The 23,566-nt window shown below is 35.5% G+C and overlaps 1 protein-coding gene across 2 annotated transcripts in view; it reads right to left on the bottom strand.

The window, feature by feature from the left end:
• Positions 1-23,566, bottom strand: part of LOC102802885 (protein SSUH2 homolog) — a 172,383-nt gene that overhangs the window by 17,088 nt on the left and 131,729 nt on the right. For both annotated transcript variants that reach the window (XM_085503456.1, XM_006825686.3), the window contains one exon: positions 93-280. In XM_085503456.1, coding sequence (XP_085359582.1) covers positions 93-280 — 188 coding nt within the window. The remainder of the gene's footprint in view (positions 1-92; positions 281-23,566) is intronic.

Below are 23,566 nucleotides of genomic sequence, written 5' to 3'. Positions count from 1 at the left end.
GAGTTCTGCATTTAAAATAAAACACATAAATTCTCAAATGTTAAAATTTGTTATTACCCACTAACAATGTACTGTAACAGTGATTCACTTACCCGGCCTCTTCCCAGACATTTATAGCATCGATTGTAACCAGTAGCATTACATACATAGCAAGATTTCACACATGCCGTGTATGGGACCTCCACTCTCTTGACTTGGTTTTCGAACATGTTGTCTGGTTTCACAGACACCTCCCAGGGCAGGGGACTTTTGCCACTAAGTGGTCCTTCAACCTTCTGACCTATAAATCATAAATATTACAATTATAAATATATGCAAATACAAATCTAAATATAGCTGCAGAGCAGCTATTAACGGCTTTCAAGAAAAAAGAGCCATAACACCATTAAATTTGGAGAAAAAAAAGTTTGAAGATTTGATTTGTGCAATGTATATACGTGTAATTTACACGACGTTCTGGCCCAATGCCTTCCTTATAGCGCTATTTCCATGCCTCTAACTTCAATAGTGCTCGAGATATTATATATATGCATATCTAATGAGTTCTATGACCATATATGGTCAACGGATATGTTGGCCAATTCTGTACATGCAATACTGCTTGAAATATTAGAGACATGCATATTTAATGAGTTCTATGACCATATATGGTCAACGGATATGTTGGCCAATTCTCTTTGCTATTGCCTTCAATATAGTGTTTGTTCCATGTTTGTACATGGAATAGCGCTTGAGATATTAGAAACATGCATATTGAATGAGTTCTATGACCATATATGGTCAACGGATATGTTGGCCAATTTTCTTTCCCAGTTTCCTCAATATAGCATTGGTACCATGTTTATACATGCAACAGTGCTTGAGATATTGGAGACATGCATATTTAATGAGTTCTATGACCATATATGGTCAGCGGATATGTTGGCCAATTCTCTTTTGTATTGCCTTCAATATAGCATTGGTACCATGTTTATACATGCTATAGTGCTTGAGCTATTGGAGACATGCATATTTAATGAGTTATATGACCATATATGGTCATTGAAGATGTTGACAATTTCTTTTGTCCAAAGCCTTCAATATAGCAATGGTTCCATGTCTGTATGTGCAATAGTGCTTGAGATATTATAGATATGCATATTTAATGAGGTATATGACCTTATATGGTCAACGAATATGTTGGCTCATTCTCTTGACCATTACCTTCAATATAGCGTTAGTTTCACGTTTGTACATGCAATATCGCTTGAGATATAAGAGACATGCATATTTAATGTGTTCTATGACCATATATGGTCAACGGATATGTTGGCAAATTTTCTTGTCCATTGCCTTCAATATATCATTGGTACCATGTTTGTACATGCAATAGTGCTTGAGATATGGAGACATGCATATTTAATGACTTATATGACCATATATGGTCATTGAAGATGTTGACGATTTCTCTTGCCCAAAGCCTTCAATATAGCAATGGTTCCATGTCTGTATGTGCAATAGTGCCTGAGATATTATAGGTATGCATATTTAATGAGGTATATGACCTTATATGGTCAACGAATATGTTGGCTCATTCTCTTGACCATTTCCTTCAATATAGCGTCAGTTTCACGTTTGTAAATGCAATAATGCTTGAGATATAAGAGACATGCATATTTAATGAGTTCTATGACCATATATGGTCAACGAATATTTTGGCCAATTCTCTTGTCCGTTGCCTTCAATATACCGTTAGTTCCATGTTTGTACATGCAATAGTTTTTGAGATACAAGAGACATGCATATTTAATGAGTTCCAAGATGGCGGCCGAACCACGTGACTAATCGAAAATCTGTTTCAGTCACTTTTAATGGCATGACATGTACAAGGTATATACAAATTTCCAGGCAAAACGGTCCAGCCGTTTCAGAGAAGAAGTCGTTTGAAGTTGGCGGAAGAATAATAATAATAAATATAGCTGCGTTGCAGCAATGTTGGGTTTCGAGCCCACTGACTTATTAGCAGCGTTCCAAAATCAGCATCATTGACAATAATATATTAAAGGAAATTGCATGGCCTTCATACTAAACATGTTGCATGTTCCTGTCTGTAACAGTGCTTAAGGTATTACAATCTTGCATATTTAATGATGTCCCATGACCATATATGGTCATCAGATGTTTTTGTCAGCTCTGTTGTGCAATAACTTCAATATTGCTTTGGTTGCATTTTCCTATCTGTAACAGTGCTTGAGATGTAACATTTATGCATATTTGATGAGGTCACATGACCATATGTGGTCATCACATTAGTTAGTCACATCTCTTGTTCCATAGATTCGATATTGCACAGGTTGCATGTTCCCGTCTGTAACAGTGCTTGAGTTATTACATTTATGCATATTTAATGATGTCACATGACCGTGTATGGGCATCAGATGTGTTAGTCACATATCTTGTCTCATAGTTTCGATATTGCACAGGTTGTGTGTTTCTTTCTGTTACTGTGTTTCAAATATAACATTTATGCATATTTGATGAGGTCACATGACCATATATGGTCATCACATTAGTTAGTCACATCTCTTGTTCCATAGATTCGATATTGCACAGGTTGCATGTTCCCGTCTGTAATAGTGCTTGAGTTATTACATTTATGCTTATTTGATGAGGTCACATGACCATATATGGTCATCGGATATGTTAGTGACTTCTGTTGTGCAATAGCTTCAATATTGCACTGGTTGCATGTTCCTATCTGTAACAGTGCTTGAGATATAACATTTATGCATATTTGATGAGGTCACATGACCATATATGGTCATCGGATGTGTTAGTCACTTCTGTTGTGCAATAGCTTCAATATTGCACTGGTTGCATGTTCCTACCTGTAACAGTGCTTGAGTTATTACATTTATGCATATTTGATGAAATTACATGACCATATATGGTCATCACATTAGTTAGCCACATCTCTTGTCTCATAGCTTCGATATTGCATAGGTTGCATGTCTCTATCTGTGATTCTGCTTGATATATTACAATTATGCATATTTAATGACGTCACATGACCATATACGGTCATCACATTAGTTACTCACATCTCATGTCCCACAGCTTCGATTTTGCACAGGTTGCATGTTCATGTCTGTAACAGTGCTTGAGATAATTCAATTATGCATATTTAATGAAGTCACATGACCATATATGGTCATCACATTAGTTAGCCACATCTCTTGACCCATACCTTCGATATTGCACAGGTTGCATGTCCCTAACTCTTGCAATGCTTGATATATTACATTTATGCATATTCAATGAGGTCACATGACCATATATGGTCATCTTGTTTGTTAGTAAAATTTCATGTACCATCACTTCAATATTGCACTGGTTGCATGTTCCCGTCTGTAACTGTGCTTGAGTTATTACATTTATGCATATTTGATGAAGTCACATGACCATATATGGTCATCACATTAGTTTGTCACATCTCGTGTCTTATAGCTTCGATATTGCACAGGTTACATGTCCCTATCTGTAACAGTGCTTGATATATTACATTTATGCATATTTAATGAGATCACATGACCATATATGGTCATCTTGTTTGTTAGTAGAATTTCATGTACCATCACTTCAATATTGCACTGGTTGCATGTTCCTATCTGTAACAGTGCTTGAGATATTGCAATTATGTCTATAAAATGAGGTCACGTGACTATATAAAAGAACAAAAAAATATGAAAAATCATTCTAAAATCTTCTTATAAAAAACGGCTTTTCGCCTGGACTTCCATATTTTGGAATTAAATACTATGTCATATGATCTTTCAAAGTTATTCAGGGTTAGTTGATTTGTCGAAAATTATGCAAATGAGATGCAAAACAAAATTTAAAAAAATTCTAAAAAAAAAAGTCACGTGACCGCTAAAGTTTTTTTTGATGAAATTTGTAGCCCTTGTCGCACTGCTACTATCATAAAAAAATTGGAGCACTCAGACCCTCAGAAAGGTGCGCAATTCGGCATTGAAAATTTCGCCTTTAATCCAAGATGGCGGCCTGGTCATGTGACCTATGTGTCTGAACTTAGGATATGCACCAGATCTCATACAGCTTTACCATTGTGGCAAGTATGGAACTGATCGGTCCAACGGTGTTGACATAAAGCGTGACCAAAAATTTAGGCGGAAGAATAATAATAATAAATATAGCTGCGTTGCAGCAATGTCGGGTTTCGAGCCCACTGACTTATTAGCAGCGTTCCAAAACCAGCATCATCGACAAGAATATATTAATGGATTTGCATAGCCTTCATACTAAACATGTTACATGTTCCTGTCTGTAACAGTGCTTAATGTTTTACAATCATACATATTTAATGATGTCACATGACCATATATGGACATCGGATGTGTCGGGCACTTCTGTTGTGCAATAACTTCAATATTGCACTGGTTGCATGTTCCTATCTGTATCAGTGCTTGACATATAACATTTATGCATATTTGATGAGGTCACATGACCATATATGGTCATCACATTAGTTAGTCACATCTATTGTTCCATAGATTCGATATTGCACAGGTTGCATGTTCCCGTCTGTAATAGTGCTTGAGTTATTACATTTATGCTTATTTGATGAGGTCACATGACCATATATGGTCATCGGATATGTTAGTCACTTCTGTTGTGCAATAGCTTCAATATTGCACTGGTTGCATGTTCCTATCTGTAACAGTGCTTGAGTTACTACATTTATGCATATTTGATGAAGTTACATGACCATATATGGTCATCACATTAGTTAGTCACATCTCTTGTCTCATAGCTTCGATATTGCATATGTTGCATGTCTCTATTTGTGATTCTGCTTGAGATATTACAATTATGCATATTTAATGACGTCACATGACCATATACGGTCATCTCATTAGTTACTCACATCTCAGGTCCCATAGCTTCGATTTTGCACAGGTTGCAAGTTCATGTCTGTAACAGTGCTTGAGTTATTTCATGTATGCATACTTGATGAAGTTACATGACCATATATGGTCATCACATTAGTTAGTCACATCTCTTGTCTCACAGCTTCGATATTGCACAGGTTGCATGTTTCTAACTGTAACAGTGCTTGAGATAATTCAATTATGCATATTTAATGAAGTCACATGACCATATATGGTCATCACATTAGTTAGTCACATCTCTTGACCCATACCTTCGATATTGCACAGGATGCATGTCCCTAACTCTTACAGTGCTTGATATATTACATTTAATCATATTCAATGAGGTCACATGACCATATATGGTCATCTTGTTTGTTAGTAAAATTTCATGTACCATCACTTCAATATTGCACTGGTTGCATGTTCCCGTCTGTAACTGTGCTTGAGTTATTACATTTATGCATATTTGATGAAGTCACATGACCATATATGGTCATCACATTAGTTAGTCACATCTGGTGTCTTATAGCTTCGATATTGCACAGGTTGCATGTCTCTATCTGTAACAGTGCTTGATATATTACATTTATGCATATTTAATGAGATCACATGACCATATATGGTCATCTTGTTTGTTAGTAGAATTTCATGTACCATCACTTCAATATTGCACTGGTTGCATGTTCCTATCTGTAACAGTGCTTGAGATATTGCAATTATGTCTATAAAATGAGGTCACGTGACCATATAAAAGAACAAAAAAAATATGAAAAAACATTCTAAAATCTTCTTCTAAAAAACGGCTTATCGCCTGGACTTCATATTTTGGAATTAAATACTATGTCATATGATCTTTCAAAGTTATTCAGCGATAGTTGATTAGTCGAAAATTATGCAAATGAGATGCAAAAGAAAATTAAAAAAATTCTAGAAAAAAATTAGTCACGTGACCGCTAAAGTTTTTTTTGATGAAATTTGTAGCCCTTGTCGCACTGCTACTATCATAAAAAAAATGGAGCACTCAGACCCTCAGAAAGGTGCGCAATTCGGCATTGGAAATTTCGCCTTTAATCCAAGATGGCGGCCTGGTCATGTGACCTATGTGTCTGAACTTAGGATATGCACCAGATCTCATACAGCTTTACATCGACAAGAATATATTAATGGATTTGCATGGCCTTCATACTAAACATGTTACATGTTCCTGTCTGTAACAGTGCTTAATGTTTTACAATCATACATATTTAATGATGTCACATGACCATATATGGACATCGGATGTGTCGGTCACTTCTGTTGTGCAATAACTTCAATATTGCACTGGTTGCATGTTCCTATCTGTATCAGTGCTTGACATATAACATTTATGCATATTTGATGAGGTCACATGACCATATATGGTCATCACATTAGTTAGTCACATCTATTGTTCCATAGATTCGATATTGCACAGGTTGCATGTTCCCGTCTGTAATAGTGCTTGAGTTATTACATTTATGCTTATTTGATGAGGTCACATGACCATATATGGTCATCGGATATGTTAGTCACTTCTGTTGTGCAATAGCTTCAATATTGCACTGGTTGCATGTTCCTATCTGTAACAGTGATTGAGATATAACATTTATGCATATTTGATGAGGTCACATGACCATATATGGTCATCAGATGTGTTAGTCACTTCTGTTGTGCAATAGCTTCAATATTGCACTGGTTGCATGTTCCTATCTGTAACAGTGCTAGAGTTACTACATTTATGCATATTTGATGAAGTTACATGACCATATATGGTCATCACATTAGTTAGTCACATCTCTTGTCTCATAGCTTCGATATTGCATATGTTGCATGTCTCTATTTGTGATTCTGCTTGAGATATTACAATTATGCATATTTAATGACGTCACATGACCATATACGGTCATCTCATTAGTTACTCACATCTCATGTCCCATAGCTTCGATTTTGCACAGTTTGCATGTTCATGTCTGTAACAGTGCTTGAGTTATTTCATGTATGCATATTTGATGAAGTTACATGACCATATATGGTCATCACATTAGTTAGTCACATCTCTTGTCTCACAGCTTCGATATTGCACAGGTTGCATGTTTCTAACTGTAACAGTGCTTGAGATAATTCAATTATGCATATTTAATGAAGTCACATGACCATATATGGTCATCACATTAGTTAGTCACATCTCTTGACCCATACCTTCGATATTGCACAGGATGCATGTCCCTAACTCTTACAGTGCTTGATATATTACATTTAATCATATTCAATGAGGTCACATGACCATATATGGTCATCTTGTTTGTTAGTAAAATTTCATGTACCATCACTTCAATATTGCACTGGTTGCATGTTCCCGTCTGTAACTGTGCTTGAGTTATTACATTTATGCATATTTGATGAAGTCACATGACCATATATGGTCATCACATTAGTTAGTCACATCTCGTGTCTTATAGCTTCGATATTGCACAGGTTGCATGTCGCTATCTGTAACAGTGCTTGATATATTACATTTATGCATATTTAATGAGATCACATGACCATATATGGTCATCTTGTTTGTTAGTAGAATTTCATGTACCATCACTTCAATATTGCACTGGTTGCATGTTCCTATCTGTAACAGTGCTTGAGATATTGCAATTATGTCTATAAAATGAGGTCACGTGACCATATAAAAGAACAAAAAAAATATGAAAAAACATTCTAAAATCTTCTTCTAAAAAACGGCTCATCGCCTGGACTTCATATTTTGGAATTAAATACTATGTCATATGATCATTCAAAGTTATTCAGGGATAGTTGATTAGTCGAAAATTATGCAAATGAGATGCAAAAGAAAATTAAAAAAATTCTAGAAAAAAATTAGTCACGTGACCGCTAAAGTTTTTTTTGATGAAATTTGTAGCCCTTGTCGCACTGCTACTATCATAAAAAAATTGGACCACTCAGACCCTCAGAAAGGTGCGCAATTCGGCATTGAAAATTTCGCCTTTAATCCAAGATGGCGGCCTGGTCATGTGACCTATGTGTCTGAACTTAGGATATGCACCAGATCTCATACAGCTTTACCATTGTGGCAAGTATGGAACTGATCGGTCCAACGGTGTTGACATAAAGCGTGACCAAAAATTTAGGCGGAAGAATAATAATAATAATAATAATAATAATAAACGGAACAATTACAATAGGGTTTCGACCAAATGGGCTCGAAACCCTAAATATAGCTGCGTTGCAGCAATGTCGGGTTTCGAGCCCACTGACTTATTAGCAGCGTTCCAAAATCAGCATCATTGACAATAATATATTATAGGAAATTGCATGGCCTTCATACTAAACATGTTGCATGTTCCTGTCTGTAACAGTGCTTAAGGTATTACAATCTTGCATATTTAATGATGTCCCATGACCATATATGGTCATCGGATGTTTTTGTCAGCTCTGTTGTGCAATAACTTCAATATTGCATTGGTTGCATTTTCCTATCTGTAACAGTGTTTGAGATATAACATTTATGCATATTTGATGAGGTCACATGACCATATGTGGTCATCACATTAGTTAGTCACATCTCTTGTTCCATAGATTCGATATTGCACAGGTTGCATGTTCCCGTCTGTAACAGTGCTTGAGTTATTACATTTATGCATATTTAATGATGTCACATGACCGTGTATGGGCATCAGATGTGTTAGTCACATATCTTGTCTCATAGCTTCGATATTGCACAGGTTGTGTGTTTCTATCTGTTACTGTGTTTCAAATATAACATTTATGCATATTTGATGAGGTCACATGACCATATATGGTCATCACATTAGTTAGTCACATCTCTTGTCCCATAGCTTCGATATTGCACAGGTTGCATGTTCCCGTCTGTAACAGTGCTTGAGTTATTACATTTATGTATATTTGATGAAGTCACATGACCATATATGGTCATGACATTAGTTAGTCACATCTCGTGTCTTATAGCTTCGATATTGCACAGGTTGCATGTCCCTATCTGTAACAGTGCTTGATATATTACATTCATGCATATTTAATGAGATCACATGACCATATATGGTCATCTTGTTTGTTAGTAGAATTTCATGTACCATCACTTCAAAATTGCACTGGTTGCATGTTCCTATCTGTAACAGTGCTTGAGATATTGCAATTATGTCTATAAAATGAGGTCACGTGACCATATAAAAGAACAAAAAAATATGAAAAAACATTCTAAAATCTTCTTATAAAAAACGGCTTATCGCCTGGACTAGATATTTTGGAATTAAATACTATGTCATATGGTCTTTCAAAGTTATTCAGGGTTAGTTGATTTGTCGAAAATTATGCAAATGAGATGCAAAACAAAATTTAAAAAAATTCTAAAAAAAAAAGTCACGTGACCGCTAAAGTTTTTTTTGATGGGATTTGTAGCCCTTGTCGCACTGCTACTATCATAAAAAAATTGGAGCACTCAGACCCTCAGAAAGGTGCGCAATTCGGCATTGAAAATTTCGCCTTTAATCCAAGATGGCGGCCTGGTCATGTGACCTACGTGTCTGAACTTAGGATATGCACCAGATCTCATATAGCTTTACCATTGTGGCAAGTATTGAATTGATCGGTCCAACGGCGTTGACATAAAGCGTGACCAAAAATTTAGGCGGAAGAATAATAATAATAATAATAATAATAATAATAAACGGAACAATTACAATAGGGTTTCGACCAAATGGGCTCGAAACCCTAAATATAGCTGCGTTGCAGCAATGGCGGGTTTCGAGCCCACTGACTTATTAGCAGCATTCCAAAATCAGCATCATCGACAAGAATATATTAAAGGATTTGCATGGCCTTCATACTAAACATGTTACATGTTCCTGTCTGTGACAGTGCTTAATGTTTTGCAATCATGCATATTTAATGATGTCACATGACCATATATGGTCATCGGATGTTTTTGTCAGCTCTGTTGTGCAATAACTTCAATATTGCATTGGTTGCATTTTCCTATCTGTAACAGTGCTTGACATATAACATTTATGCATATTTGATGAGGTCACATGACCATATATGGTCATCACATTAGTTAGTCACATCTCTTGTCCCATAGCTTCGATATTGCATAGGTTGCATGTTCCCATCTGTAACAGTGCTTGAGTTATTACATTTATGCATATTTGATGAGGTCACATGACCATATATGGTCATCGCATTAGTTAGTCACTTCTGTTGTGCAATAGCTTCAATATTGCACTGGTTGCATGTTCCTATCTGTAACAGTGCTTGAGATATAACATTTATGCATATTTGATGAGGTCACATGACCATATATGGTCATCGGGTGTGTTAGTCACTTTTGTTGTGCAATAGCTTCAATATTGCACTGGATGCGTGTTTCTATCTGTTACTGTGTTTCGAATATAACATTTATGCATATTTGATGAGGTAACATGACCATATATGGTCATCACATTAGTTAGTCACATCTCTTGACCCATAGCTTCGATATTGCACAGGTTGCATGTTCCGAACTGTAACAGTGCTTGATATATTACATTTATGCTTATTTGATGAGGTCACATGACCATATATGGTCATCGGATGTGTTTGTCACTTCTGTTGTGCAATAGCTTCAATATTGCACTGGTTGCATGTTCCTATCTGTAACAGTGCTTGAGTTATTACATTTATGCATATTTGATGAAGTTACATGACCATATATGGTCATCACATTAGTTAGTCACATCTCTTGTCTCATAGCTTCGATATTGCATAGGTTGCATGTCTCTATCTGTGATTCTGCTTGAGATATTACAATTATGCATATGTAATAACGTCACATGACCATATACGGTCATCACATTAGTTACTCACATCTCATGTCCCATAGCTTCGATTTTGCACAGGTTGCATGTTCATGTCTGTAACAGTGCTTGAGTTATTACATGTATGCATATTTGATTAAGTTACATGACCATATATGGTCATCACATTAGTTAGTCACATCTCTTGTCTCATAGCTTCGATATTGCACAGATTGCATGTTTCTATCTGTAACAGTGCTTGAGATAATTCAATTATGCATATTTAATGAAGTCACATGACCATATATGGTCATCACATTAGTTAGTCACATCTCTTGACCCATACCTTCGATATTGCACAGGTTGCATGTCCCTAACTCTTACAGTGCTTGATATATTACATTTATGCATATTCAATGAGGTCACCTGACCATATATGGTCATCTTGTTTGTTAGTAAAATTTCATGTACCATCACTTCAATATTGCATTGGTTGCATGTTCCCGTCTTTAACTGTGCTTGAGTTATTACATTTATGCATATTTGATGAAGTCACATGACCATATATGGTCATCACATTAGTTAGTCACATCTCGTGTCTTATAGCTTCGATATTGCACAGGTTGCATGTCCTTATCTGTAACAGTGCTTGATATATTATATTTATGCATATTTAATGAGATCACATGACCATATATGGTCATCTTGTTTGTTAGTAGAATTTCATGTACCATCACTTCAATATTGCACTGGTTGCATGTTCCTATCTGTAACAGTGCTTGAGATATTGCAATTTTGTCTATAAAATGAGGTCACGTGACCATATAAAAGAACAAAAAAATATAAAAAAACATTCTAAAATCTTCTTATAAAAAACGGCTTATCGCCTGTACTGCATATTTTGGAATTAAATACTATGTCATATGATCTTTCAAAGTTATTCAGGGTTAGTTGATTCGTCGAAAATTATGCAAATGAGATGCAAAACAAAATTTAAAAAAATTCTAAAAAAAAAAGTCACGTGACCGCTAAAGATTTTTTTGATGAAATTTGTAGCACCTTGAACCACTGCTGCTATCATAAAAAAATTGGAGCACTCAGACCCTCAGAAAGGTGCGCAATTCGGCATTGAAAATTTCGCCTTCAATCCAAAATGGCGGCCTGGTCATGTGACCTATGTGTCTGAATTTAGGCTATGCACTAGATCTCATCCAGCTCTACCATTGTGGCAAGTATGGAACTGATCGGTCCAACAGCGTTGACATAAAGTGTGACCGAAAAACGGCGGAAGAATAATAATAATAAATATAGCTGCATAGCAGCAATCACCGGTTTTCAAGACCATGGCACATGGCCAAGTCACATGCAATGCATGGCAATGTATGACTGTTTGCAATAGCCCTGAAAATTATGCTCGAGATATTATGGATATGCATATTTAATGAGTTCTATGACCATATATGGCAATCAAATATGTTGGTCAATCCTTTTGTTCAATGTCTTCAATATAGCATTGGTTCCATGTTTGTGCTTGCAATAGTGTTCGAGATATTAGAGACATGCATATTTAATGAGTACTATGACCATATATGGCAATCGAATATGTTGGTCAATCCTTTTGTTCGATGTCTTCAATATTGCGTTGGTTCCAAGTTTGTACTTGCAATAATGCCTGAGATATTAGAGACACGCATATTTAATGAGTTGTATGACCATATATGGTCATCAACTATGTTGATCAATTCTTTTGTTCAATGTCTTCAATATAGCATTGGTTCAATGTTCCTACTTGCAACAGTGCCTAAGATATTAGAGACATGCATATTTAATGAGTTGAAGACCATATATGGTCATCGAATGTGTTGGTCAATTCTCTTGTCCGAAGTCTTCAATATAGGTTTGGGTACATGTCTATATCTTTAAAAGTGCTCGAGATATTATGGATATGCGTATTTAATGAGTTCTATGACCATATATGGTCATTTTATATGTTGGTCAATTTTTTTGTCCAATGCCTTCAATATAGGTTTGGGTACATGTCTCTATCTTTAAAAGTGCTCGAGATATTATGGATATGCATATTTAATGCGTTCTATGACCATATATGGTCATCAAATATGTTAGTCAATTCTCTCGGCCAATGTCTTCAATATAGCGTTGGTTCCATGTTTGTACTTGCAATAGGGCCTGAGATATTAGAGACATGCATATTTAATGAGTTGCATGACCATATATGGTCATTCAATATTTTGGTCAATTCTCTTGTCCAATGTCTTCAATATAGCGTTAGTTCCATGTTTGTATGTGCAATAGTTCTCAATATATGTCAATTCAATGTGTATCATATATGGGCCCTCCCCCCTTTCCCATAATGCAACATTGCTGACTATTTAATATAAAATGTGAAAAATATTCATAAATCAACTGCTCCAAAACTACTGGTCGCACTTGCATGATTCTTTGATTAATCTGTAGTATGTATGATGTTCTTCAAAATTATGGCGTGGAATTTTGATACGATCAAAATTATGCAAATGAGATGCAAAACAATATTTTAGAAAATTCTAGAAAAAAAAGTCACATGACCGTTCAACTTTTTTTTCATGAAATACGTAGCTCTAGGGCCAATGGTTCTTTTAAGCGAAAGTTTGAGACTCCTAGACCCTCAGAAAGGTGTTTAAATGAGCATGCCATTTTTCGCCTTAAATTCAAAATGGCCGCCGTACCACGTGACCAATATGCGTCATTTTAGCATATGCACTAGATCTCATCAGACTTTACAAACATGTGCAAACATTTTCAAGATATGTGCAACGGTGTTCGAATGGCGCTTAGCGAAAAATCTGGCGGAATAATAATAATAATAATAAATATAGCTGCATAGCAGCAATCACCGGTTTTCAAGACCATGGCACATGGCCAAGTCACATGCAATGCATGGCCATGTATGACAGTTTGCAATAGCCCTCAAAATTAACGTTGGGCCCATGTTTGTATATGTGATAGTGTTCGAGATAATATAGCCATGCATATTTAATGAGTTCCATGACCATATATAGTCATCGGGTATGTTTGTCAATTCTCTTGTCCAATGTCTTCAATATAGCATTGGTTCCATGTTCCTACTTGCAACAGTGCCTAAGATATTGGCGACATTCATATTTAATGAGTTCTATGACCATATATGGTCATTTAATATGTTGCTCAATTCTTTTGTCCAATGCATTCAATATAAGTTTGGGTACATGTCTCTATCTTTAAAAGTGCTCGAGATATTATGGATATGCATTTTTAATGAGTTCTATGACCATATATGGTCATTGACTGTGCTTGTCAATTCTTTTGTCCAATGTCTTCAATATAGGGTTGGTACCATGTTTGTACTTGCAATAGTGCCCGAGATATTAAAGACATGCATATTTAATGAGTTGTATGACCATATATGGTCATCGAATGTGTTGATCAATTGTCTCGTCCAATGTCTTCAATATAGCACTGGTTGCATGTTTGTACTTGCAATAGTGCCTGAGATATTAGAGACATGTATATTTAATGAGTTCTATGACCATATATGGTCATCGAATGTGTTGGTCAATTCTCTTGTCCAATGCCTTCACAATAGGTTTGGGTACATGTTTCTATCTTTAAAAGTGCATGAGATATTAGAGACATGCATATTCAATGAGTTCTATGACCATATATGGTCATCGAATATGTTGGTCAATTCTCTCGTCCAATGTCTTCAATATAGCCATGGTTCCATGTTTGTACTTGCAATAGTGCATGAGATATTAGAGACATGCATATTTAATGAGTTTTATGTCCATATATGGTCATCCAATATTTTGGTCAATTCTCTTGTCCAATGTCTTCAATAAAGCGTTGGTTCCATGTTTGTATATGCAATAGTTCTCAATATATGGCAATACAATGTGTATCGTATTAAGGGCCCTCCCCCCTTTCCCATAATGCATCATTGCTCACTATTTTATATAAAATGTGAAAAATATTCATAAATCAACTCCTCCATCGGGTATGTTTGTCAATTCTCTTGTCCAATGTCTTCAATATAGCATTGGTTCAATGTTCCTACTTGCAACAGTGCCTAAGATATTAGAGACTTGCACATTTAATGAGTTCTATGACCATATATGGTCATTTAAAATGTTGGTCAATTCTTTTGTCCAATGCCTTCAGTAAAGGTTTGGGTACATGTCTCTATCTTTAAAAGTGCTCGAAATATTATGGATATGCATATTTAATGAGTTCTATGACCATATATGGTAATCGAATATGTTGGTCAATCCTTTTGTTCAATGTCTTCAATATAGCATTGGTTCCATGTTTGTGCTTGCAATAGTGCTCGAGATATTAGAGACATGCATATTTATTGAGTTGTATGACCATATAAGGTCATCGACTGTGTTGGTCAATTCTTTTGTCCAATGTCTTCAATATAACATTGGTTTCATGTTTGTGCTTGCAATAGTGCCTGAGATATTAGAGACATGCATATTTAATGAGTACTATGACCTTATATGGTCATCGAATGTGTTGGTCAATTCTCTTGTCCAATACCTTCAATATAGGTTTGGGTACATGTCTCTATCTTTAAAAGTGCTCGAGATATATGGATATGCATATTTAATTAGTTCCATGACCATATATGGTCATCGAATATGTTGGTCAAATCTCTCGTCCTATGTCTTCAATATAGCGTTGGTTTGATGTTTGTACTTGCAATAATGACTGGGATATTAGAGACACGCATATTTAATGAGTTATATGACCATATATGGTCATCAACTATGTTGATCAATTCTTTTGTTCAATGTCTTCAATATAGCATTGGTTCCATGTTTGTACTTGCAATAGTGCCTGAGATATTAAAGACATGTATATTTAATGAGTTCTATGACCATATATGGTCATCCAATGTTTTGGTCAATTTTCTTGTCCAATGTCTTCAATACAGCGTTGGTTCCATGTTTGTACTTGCAATAGTGCCTGAGATATTAGAGACATGCATATTTAATGAGTTGCATGACCATATATGGTCATCCAATATTTTGGTCAATTTTCTTGTCCAATGTCTTCAATATAGCGTTAGTTCCATGTTTGTATGTGCAATAGTTCTCAATATATGTCAATTCAATGTGTATCGTATATGGGCCCTCCCCCCTTTCCCACAATGCAACATTGCTGACTATTTTATATAAAATGTGAAAAATATTCATAAATCAACTGCTCCAAAACTACTGGTCGCACTAGCATGATTCTTTGATTAATCTGTAGTATTTATGATGTTCTTCAAAATTATGGCGTGGAATTTTGATACGATCAAAATTATGCAAATGAGATGCAAAACAATATTTTAGAAAATTCTAGAAAAAAAAGTCACATGACCGTTCAACTTTTTTTTCATGAAATACGTAGCACTAGGGCCAATGCTTCTTTTAAGCGAAAGTTTGAAACTCCTAGACCCTCAGAAAGGTGTTTAAATGAGCATGCCATTTTTTGCCTTAAATTCAAAATGGCCGCCGTACCACGTGACCAATATGCGTCATCTTAGGATATGCACTAGATCTCATCAGACTTTACAAACATGTGCAAACATTTTCAAGATATGTGCAACGGTGTTCGAATGGCGCTTAGCGAAAAATCTGGCGGAATAATAATAATAATAATAATAATAATAATAATAATAATAAATATAGCTGCGTTGCAGCAATGTCGGGTTTCGAGCCCACTGACTTATTAGCAGCGTTCCAAAACCAGCATCATCGACAAGAATATATTAATGGATTTGCATGGCCTTCATACTAAACATGTTACATGTTCCTGTCTGTAACAGTGCTTAATGTTTTACAATCATACATATTTAATGATGTCACATGACCATATATGGACATCGGATGTGTCGGTCACTTCTGTTGTGCAATAACTTCAATATTGCACTGGTTGCATGTTCCTATCTGTATCAGTGCTTGACATATAACATTTATGCATATTTGATGAGGTCACATGACCATATATGGTCACCACATTAGTTAGTCACATCTATTGTTCCATAGATTCGATATTGCACAGGTTGCATGTTCCCGTCTGTAATAGTGCTTGAGTTATAACATTTATGCTTATTTGATGAGGTCACATGACAATATATGGTCATCAGATGTGTTAGTCACTTCTGTTGTGCAATAGCTTCAATATTGCACTGGTTGCATGTTCCTATCTGTAACAGTGCTTGAGTTACTACATTTATGCATATTTGATGAAGTTACATGACCATATATGGTCATCACATTAGTTAGTCACATCTCTTGTCTCATAGCTTCGATATTGCATATGTTGCATGTCTCTATTTGTGATTCTGCTTGAGATATTACAATTATGCATATTTAATGACGTCACATGACCATATACGGTCATCTCATTAGTTACTCACATCTCATGTCCCATAGCTTCGATTTTGCACAGGTTGCATGTTCATGTCTGTAACAGTGCTTGAGTTATTTCATGTATGCATATTTGATGAAGTTACATGACCATATATGGTCATCACATTAGTTAGTCACATCTCTTGTCTCACAGCTTCGATATTGCACAGGTTGCATGTTTCTAACTGTAACAGTGCTTGAGATAATTCAATTATGCATATTTAATGAAGTCACATGACCATATATGGTCATCACATTAGTTAGTCACATCTCTTGACCCATACCTTCGATATTGCACAGGATGCATGTCCCTAACTCTTACAGTGCTTGATATATTACATTTAATCATATTCAATGAGGTCACATGACCATATATGGTCATCTTGTTTGTTAGTAAAATTTCATGTACCATCACTTCAATATTGCACTGGTTGCATGTTCCCGTCTGTAACTGTGCTTGAGTTATTACATTTATGCATATTTGATGAAGTCACATGACCATATATGGTCATCACATTAGTTAGTCACATCTCGTGTCTTATAGCTTCGATATTGCACAGGTTGCATGTCGCTATCTGTAACAGTGCTTGATATATTACATTTATGCATATTTAATGAGATCACATGACCATATATGGTCATCTTGTTTGTTAGTAGAATTTCATGTACCATCACTTCAATATTGCACTGGTTGCATGTTCCTATCTGTAACAGTGCTTGAGATATTGCAATTATGTCTATAAAATGAGGTCACATGACCATATAAAAGAACAAAAAAAATATGAAAAAACATTCTAAAATCTTCTTCTAAAAAACGGCTTATCGCCTGGACTTCATATTTTGGAATTAAATACTATGTCATATGATCTTTCAAAGTTATTCAGGGATAGTTGATTAGTCGAAAATTATGCAAATGAGATGCAAAAGAAAATTAAAAAAATTCTAGAAAAAAATTAGTCACGTGACCGCTAAAGTTTTTTTTGATGAAATTTGTAGCCCTTGTCGCACTGCTACTATCATAAAAAAATTGGAGCACTCAGACCCTCAGAAAGGTGCGCAATTCGGCATTGAAAATTTCGCCTTTAATCCAAGATGGCGGCCTGGTCATGTGACCTATGTGTCTGAACTTAGGATATGCACCAGATCTCATACAGCTTTACCATTGTGGCAAGTATGGAACTGATCGGTCCAACGGTGTTGACATAAAGCGTGACCAAAAATTTAGGCGGAAGAATAATAATAATAATAATAATAATAAACGGAACAATTACAATAGGGTTTCGACCAAATGGGCTCGAAACCCTAAATATAGCTGCGTTGCAGCAATGTCGGGTTTCGAGCCCACTGACTTATTAGCAGCGTTCCAAAATCAGCATCATTGACAATAATATATTAAAAGAAATTGCATGGCCTTCATACTAAACATGTTGCATGTTCCTGTCTGTAACAGTGCTTAAGGTATTACAATCTTGCATATTTAATGATGTCCCATGACCATATATGGTAATCGGATGTTTTTGTCAGCTCTGTTGTGCAATAACTTCAATATTGCATTGGTTGCATTTTCCTATCTGTAACAGTGCTTGAGATATTGCAATTTTTATGCATATTTGATGAGGTCACATGACCATATGTGGTCATCACATTAGTTAGTCACATCTCTTGTTCCATAGATTCGATATTGCACAGGTTGCATGTTCCCGTCTGTAACAGTGCTTGAGTTATTACATTTATGCATATTGAATGATGTCACATGACTGTGTATGGGCATCAGTTGTGTTAGTCACATATCTTGTCTCATAGCTTCGATATTGCACAGGTTGTGTGTTTCTATCTGTTACTGTGTTTCAAATATAACATTTATGCATATTTGATGAGGTCACATGACCATATATGGTCATCACATTAGTTAGTCACATCTCTTGTTCCATAGATTCGATATTGCACAGGTTGCATGTTCCCGTCTGTAATAGTGCTTGAGTTATTACATTTATGCTTATTTGATGAGGTCACATGACCATATATGGTCATCGGATATGTTAGTGACTTCTGTTGTGCAATAGCTTCAATATTGCACTGGTTGCATGTTCCCGTCTGTAACAGTGCTTGAGTTATTACATTTATGCATATTTGATGAAATTACATGACCATATATGGTCATCACATTAGTTAGCCACATCTCTTGTCTCATAGCTTCGATATTGCATAGGTTGCATGTCTCTATCTGTGATTCTGCTTGAGATATTACAATTATGCATATTTAATGACGTCACATGACCATATACGGTCATCACATTAGTTACTCACATCTCATGTCCCACAGCTTCGATTTTGCACAGGTTGCATGTTCATGTCTGTAACAGTGCTTGAGATAATTCAATTATGCATATTTAATGAAGTCACATGACCATATATGGTCATCACATTAGTTAGCCAAATCTCTTGACCCATACCTTCGATATTGCACAGGTTGCATGTCCCTAACTCTTGCAGTGCTTGATATATTACATTTATGCATATTCAATGAGGTCACATGACCATATATGGTCATCTTGTTTGTTTGTAAAATTTCATGTACCATCACTTCAATATTGCACTGGTTGCATGTTCTCGTCTGTAACTGTGCTTGAGTTATTACATTTATGCATATTTGATGAAGTCACATGACCATATATGGTCATCACATTAGTTAGTCACATCTCGTGTCTTATAACTTCGATATTGCACAGGTTGCATGTCCCTATCTGTAACAGTGCTTGATATATTACATTTATGCATATTTAATGAGATCACATGACCATATATGGTCATCTTGTTTGTTAGTAGAATTTCATGTACCATCACTTCAATATTGCACTGGTTGCATGTTCATATCTGTAACAGTGCTTGAGATATTGCAATTATGTCTATAAAATGAGGTCACGTGACCATATAAAAGAACAAAAAAATATGAAAAAACATTCTAAAATCTTCTTATAAAAAACGGCTTTTCGCCTGGACTTCCATATTTTGGAATTAAATACTATGTCATATGATCTTTCAAAGTTATTCAGGGTTAGTTGATTTGTCGAAAATTATGCAAATGAGATGCAAAACAAAATTTAAAAAAATTCTAAAAAAAAAAGTCACGTGACCGCTAAAGTTTTTTTTGATGAAATTTGTAGCCCTTGTCGCACTGCTACTATCATAAAAAAATTGGAGCACTCAGACCCTCAGAAAGGTGCGCAATTCGGCATTGAAAATTTCGCCTTTAATCCAAGATGGCGGCCTGGTCATGTGACCTATGTGTCTGAACTTAGGATATGCACCAGATCTCATACAGCTTTACCATTGTGGCAAGTATGGAACTGATCGGTCCAACGGTGTTGACATAAAGCGTGACCAAAAATTTAGGCGGAAGAATAATAATAATAATAATAATAATAATAATAATAAACGGAACAATTACAAAAGGGTTTCGACCAAATGGGCTCGAAACCCTAATAATAAAAAACATAACAATTACAAAAGGTTTCCAAGACATGTGTCTTGAAAACCTAAATATAGCTGCGTTGCAGCAATGTTGGGTTTCGAGCCCACTGACATATTAGCAGCGTTCCAAAATCAGCATCATTGACAATAATATATTAAAGGAAATTGCATGGCCTTCATACTAAACATGTTACATGTTCCTGTCTGTAACAGTGCTTAAGGTATTACAATATTGCATATTTAATGATGTCCCATGACCATATACGGTCATCGGATGTTTTTTTCAGCTCTGTTGTGCAATAACTTCAATATTGCATTGGTTGCATGTTCCTATCTGTAACAGTGCTTGAGATATAACATTTGTGCATATTTGATGAGGTCACCTGACCATATATGGTCATCACATTAGTTAGTCACATTTCTTGTTCCATAGATTCGATATTGCACAGGTTGCATATTCCCGTCTGTAATAGTGCTTGAGTTATTACATTTATGCTTATTTGATGAGGTCACATGACCATATATGGTCAACGGATATGTTAGTCACTTCTGTTGTGCAATAGCTTCAATATTGCACTGGTTGCATGTTCCTATCTGTAACAGTGCTTGAGTTATTACATTGATGCATATTTGATGAAGTTACATGACCATATATGGTCATCACATTAGTTAGTCATATCTCTTGTCACATAGCTTCGATATTACATAGGTTGCATGTCTGTATCTGTGATTCTGCTTGAGATATTACAATTATGCATATTTAATGACGGCACATGACCATATACGGTCATCACATTAGTTACTCACATATCATGTCCCATAGCTTCGATTTTGCACAGGTTGCATGTTTCTATCTGTAACAGTGCTTGAGATAATTCAATTATGCATATTTAATGAAGTCACATGACCATATATGGTCATCACATTAGTTAGTCACATCTCTTGACCCATACCTCCGATATTGCACAGGTTGCATGTAACTAACTCTTGCAGTGCTTGATATATTACATTTATGCATATTCAATGAGGTCACATGACCATATATATTCATCTTGTTTGTTACTCACATATCATGTACCATCACTTCAATATTGCACTGGTTGCATGTTCCCGTCTGTAACTGTGCTTGAGTTATTACATTTATGCATATTTGATGAAGTCACATGACCATATATGGTCATCACATTAGTTAGTCACATCTCGTGTCTTATAGTTTCGATATTGCACAGGTTGCATGTCCCTATCTGTAACAGTGCTTGATATATTACATTTATGCATATTTAATGAGATCACATGACCATATATGGTCATCTTGTTTGTTAGTAGAATTTCATGTACCATCACTTCAATATTGCACTGGTTGCATGTTCCTATCTGTAACAGTGCTTGAGATATTGCAATTATGTCTAAAAAATGAGGTCACGTGACCATGTAAAAGAACAAAAAAATATGGAAAAACATTCTAAAATCTTCTTATAAAAAACGGCTTATCGCCTGGACTCAATATTTTGGAATTAAATACTATGTCATATGATCTTTCAAAGTTATTCAGGGTTAGTTGATTTGTCGAAAATTATGCAAATGAGATGCAAAACAAAATTTAAAAAAATTCTAAAAAAAAAAGTCACGTGACCGCTAAAGTTTTTTTTGATGAAATTTGTAGCCCGTGTCGCACTGCTACTATCATAAAAAAATTGGAGCACTCAAACCCTCAAAAAGGTGCGCAATTTGGCATTGAATATTTCGCCTTTAATCCAAGATGGCGGCCTGGTCATGTGACCTATGTGTCTGAACTTAGGATATGCACCAGATCTCATACAGCTTTACCATTGTGGCAAGTATGGAACTGATCGGTCCAACAGCGTTGACATAAAGTGTGACCGAAAAACGGCGGAAGAATAATAATAATAAATATAGCTGCATAGCAGCAATGACCGGTTTTCAAGACCATAGCACATGGCCAAGTCACATTCAATGCATGGCCAGGTATGATTGTTTGCAATAGCCCTCAAAATTAACGTTGGTCCCATGTTTGTATATGTGATAGTGTCCAAGATATTATTGCCATGCATATGTAATGAGTTATATGACCATATATAGTCGTCAGGTATGTTTGTCAATTCTCTTGTCCAATGTCTTCAATATAGCATTGGTTCCATGTTCCTACCTGCAACAGTGCCTAAGATATTAGAGGCATGCATATTTAATGAGTTATATGACCATATATGGTCATCTCATATGTTGGACAATTCTCTTGTCCAATGTCTTCAGTATAGGTTTGGGTACATGTCCCTATCTTTAAAAGTGCTCGAGATATTATGGATATGCATACTTAATGAGTTCTATGACCATATATGGTAATCGAATATGTTGGTCAATCCTTTTGTCCAATGTCTTCAATATAGTATTGGTTCCATGTTTGTGCTTACAATAGTACTCGAGATATTAGAGACATGCATATTTAATGAGTTGTATGACCATATATGGTCATCGACTGTGTTGGTCAATTCTCTTGTCCAATGTCTTCAATATAGGTTTGGGTACATGTCTCTATCTTTAAAAGTGTTCGAGATATATGGATATGCATATTTAATCAGTTCTATGACCATATATGGTCATCGAATATGTTGGTCAATTCTCTCGTCCTATGTCTTCAATATAGCGTTGATTCCATGTGTGAACTTGCAATAATGCCTGAGATATTAGAGACACGCATATTTAATGAGCTCTATGACCATATATGGTCATACACTATGTTGATCAATTCTTTTGTTCAATGTCTTCAATATAGAATTGGTTCCATGTTTATACTTGCAATAGTGCCTGAGATATTAAAGACATGCATATTTAATGAGTTACATGACTATATATGGTCATCCAATATTTTGGTCAATTCTTTTCTCCA

The sequence above is a fragment of the Saccoglossus kowalevskii genome, chromosome 9, assembly GCF_978046115.1.
Source record: "Saccoglossus kowalevskii chromosome 9, keSacKowa6.1, whole genome shotgun sequence".
NCBI lineage: Eukaryota > Metazoa > Hemichordata > Enteropneusta > Harrimaniidae > Saccoglossus > Saccoglossus kowalevskii.
This window is presented reverse-complemented; position numbering and strand designations above follow the sequence as displayed.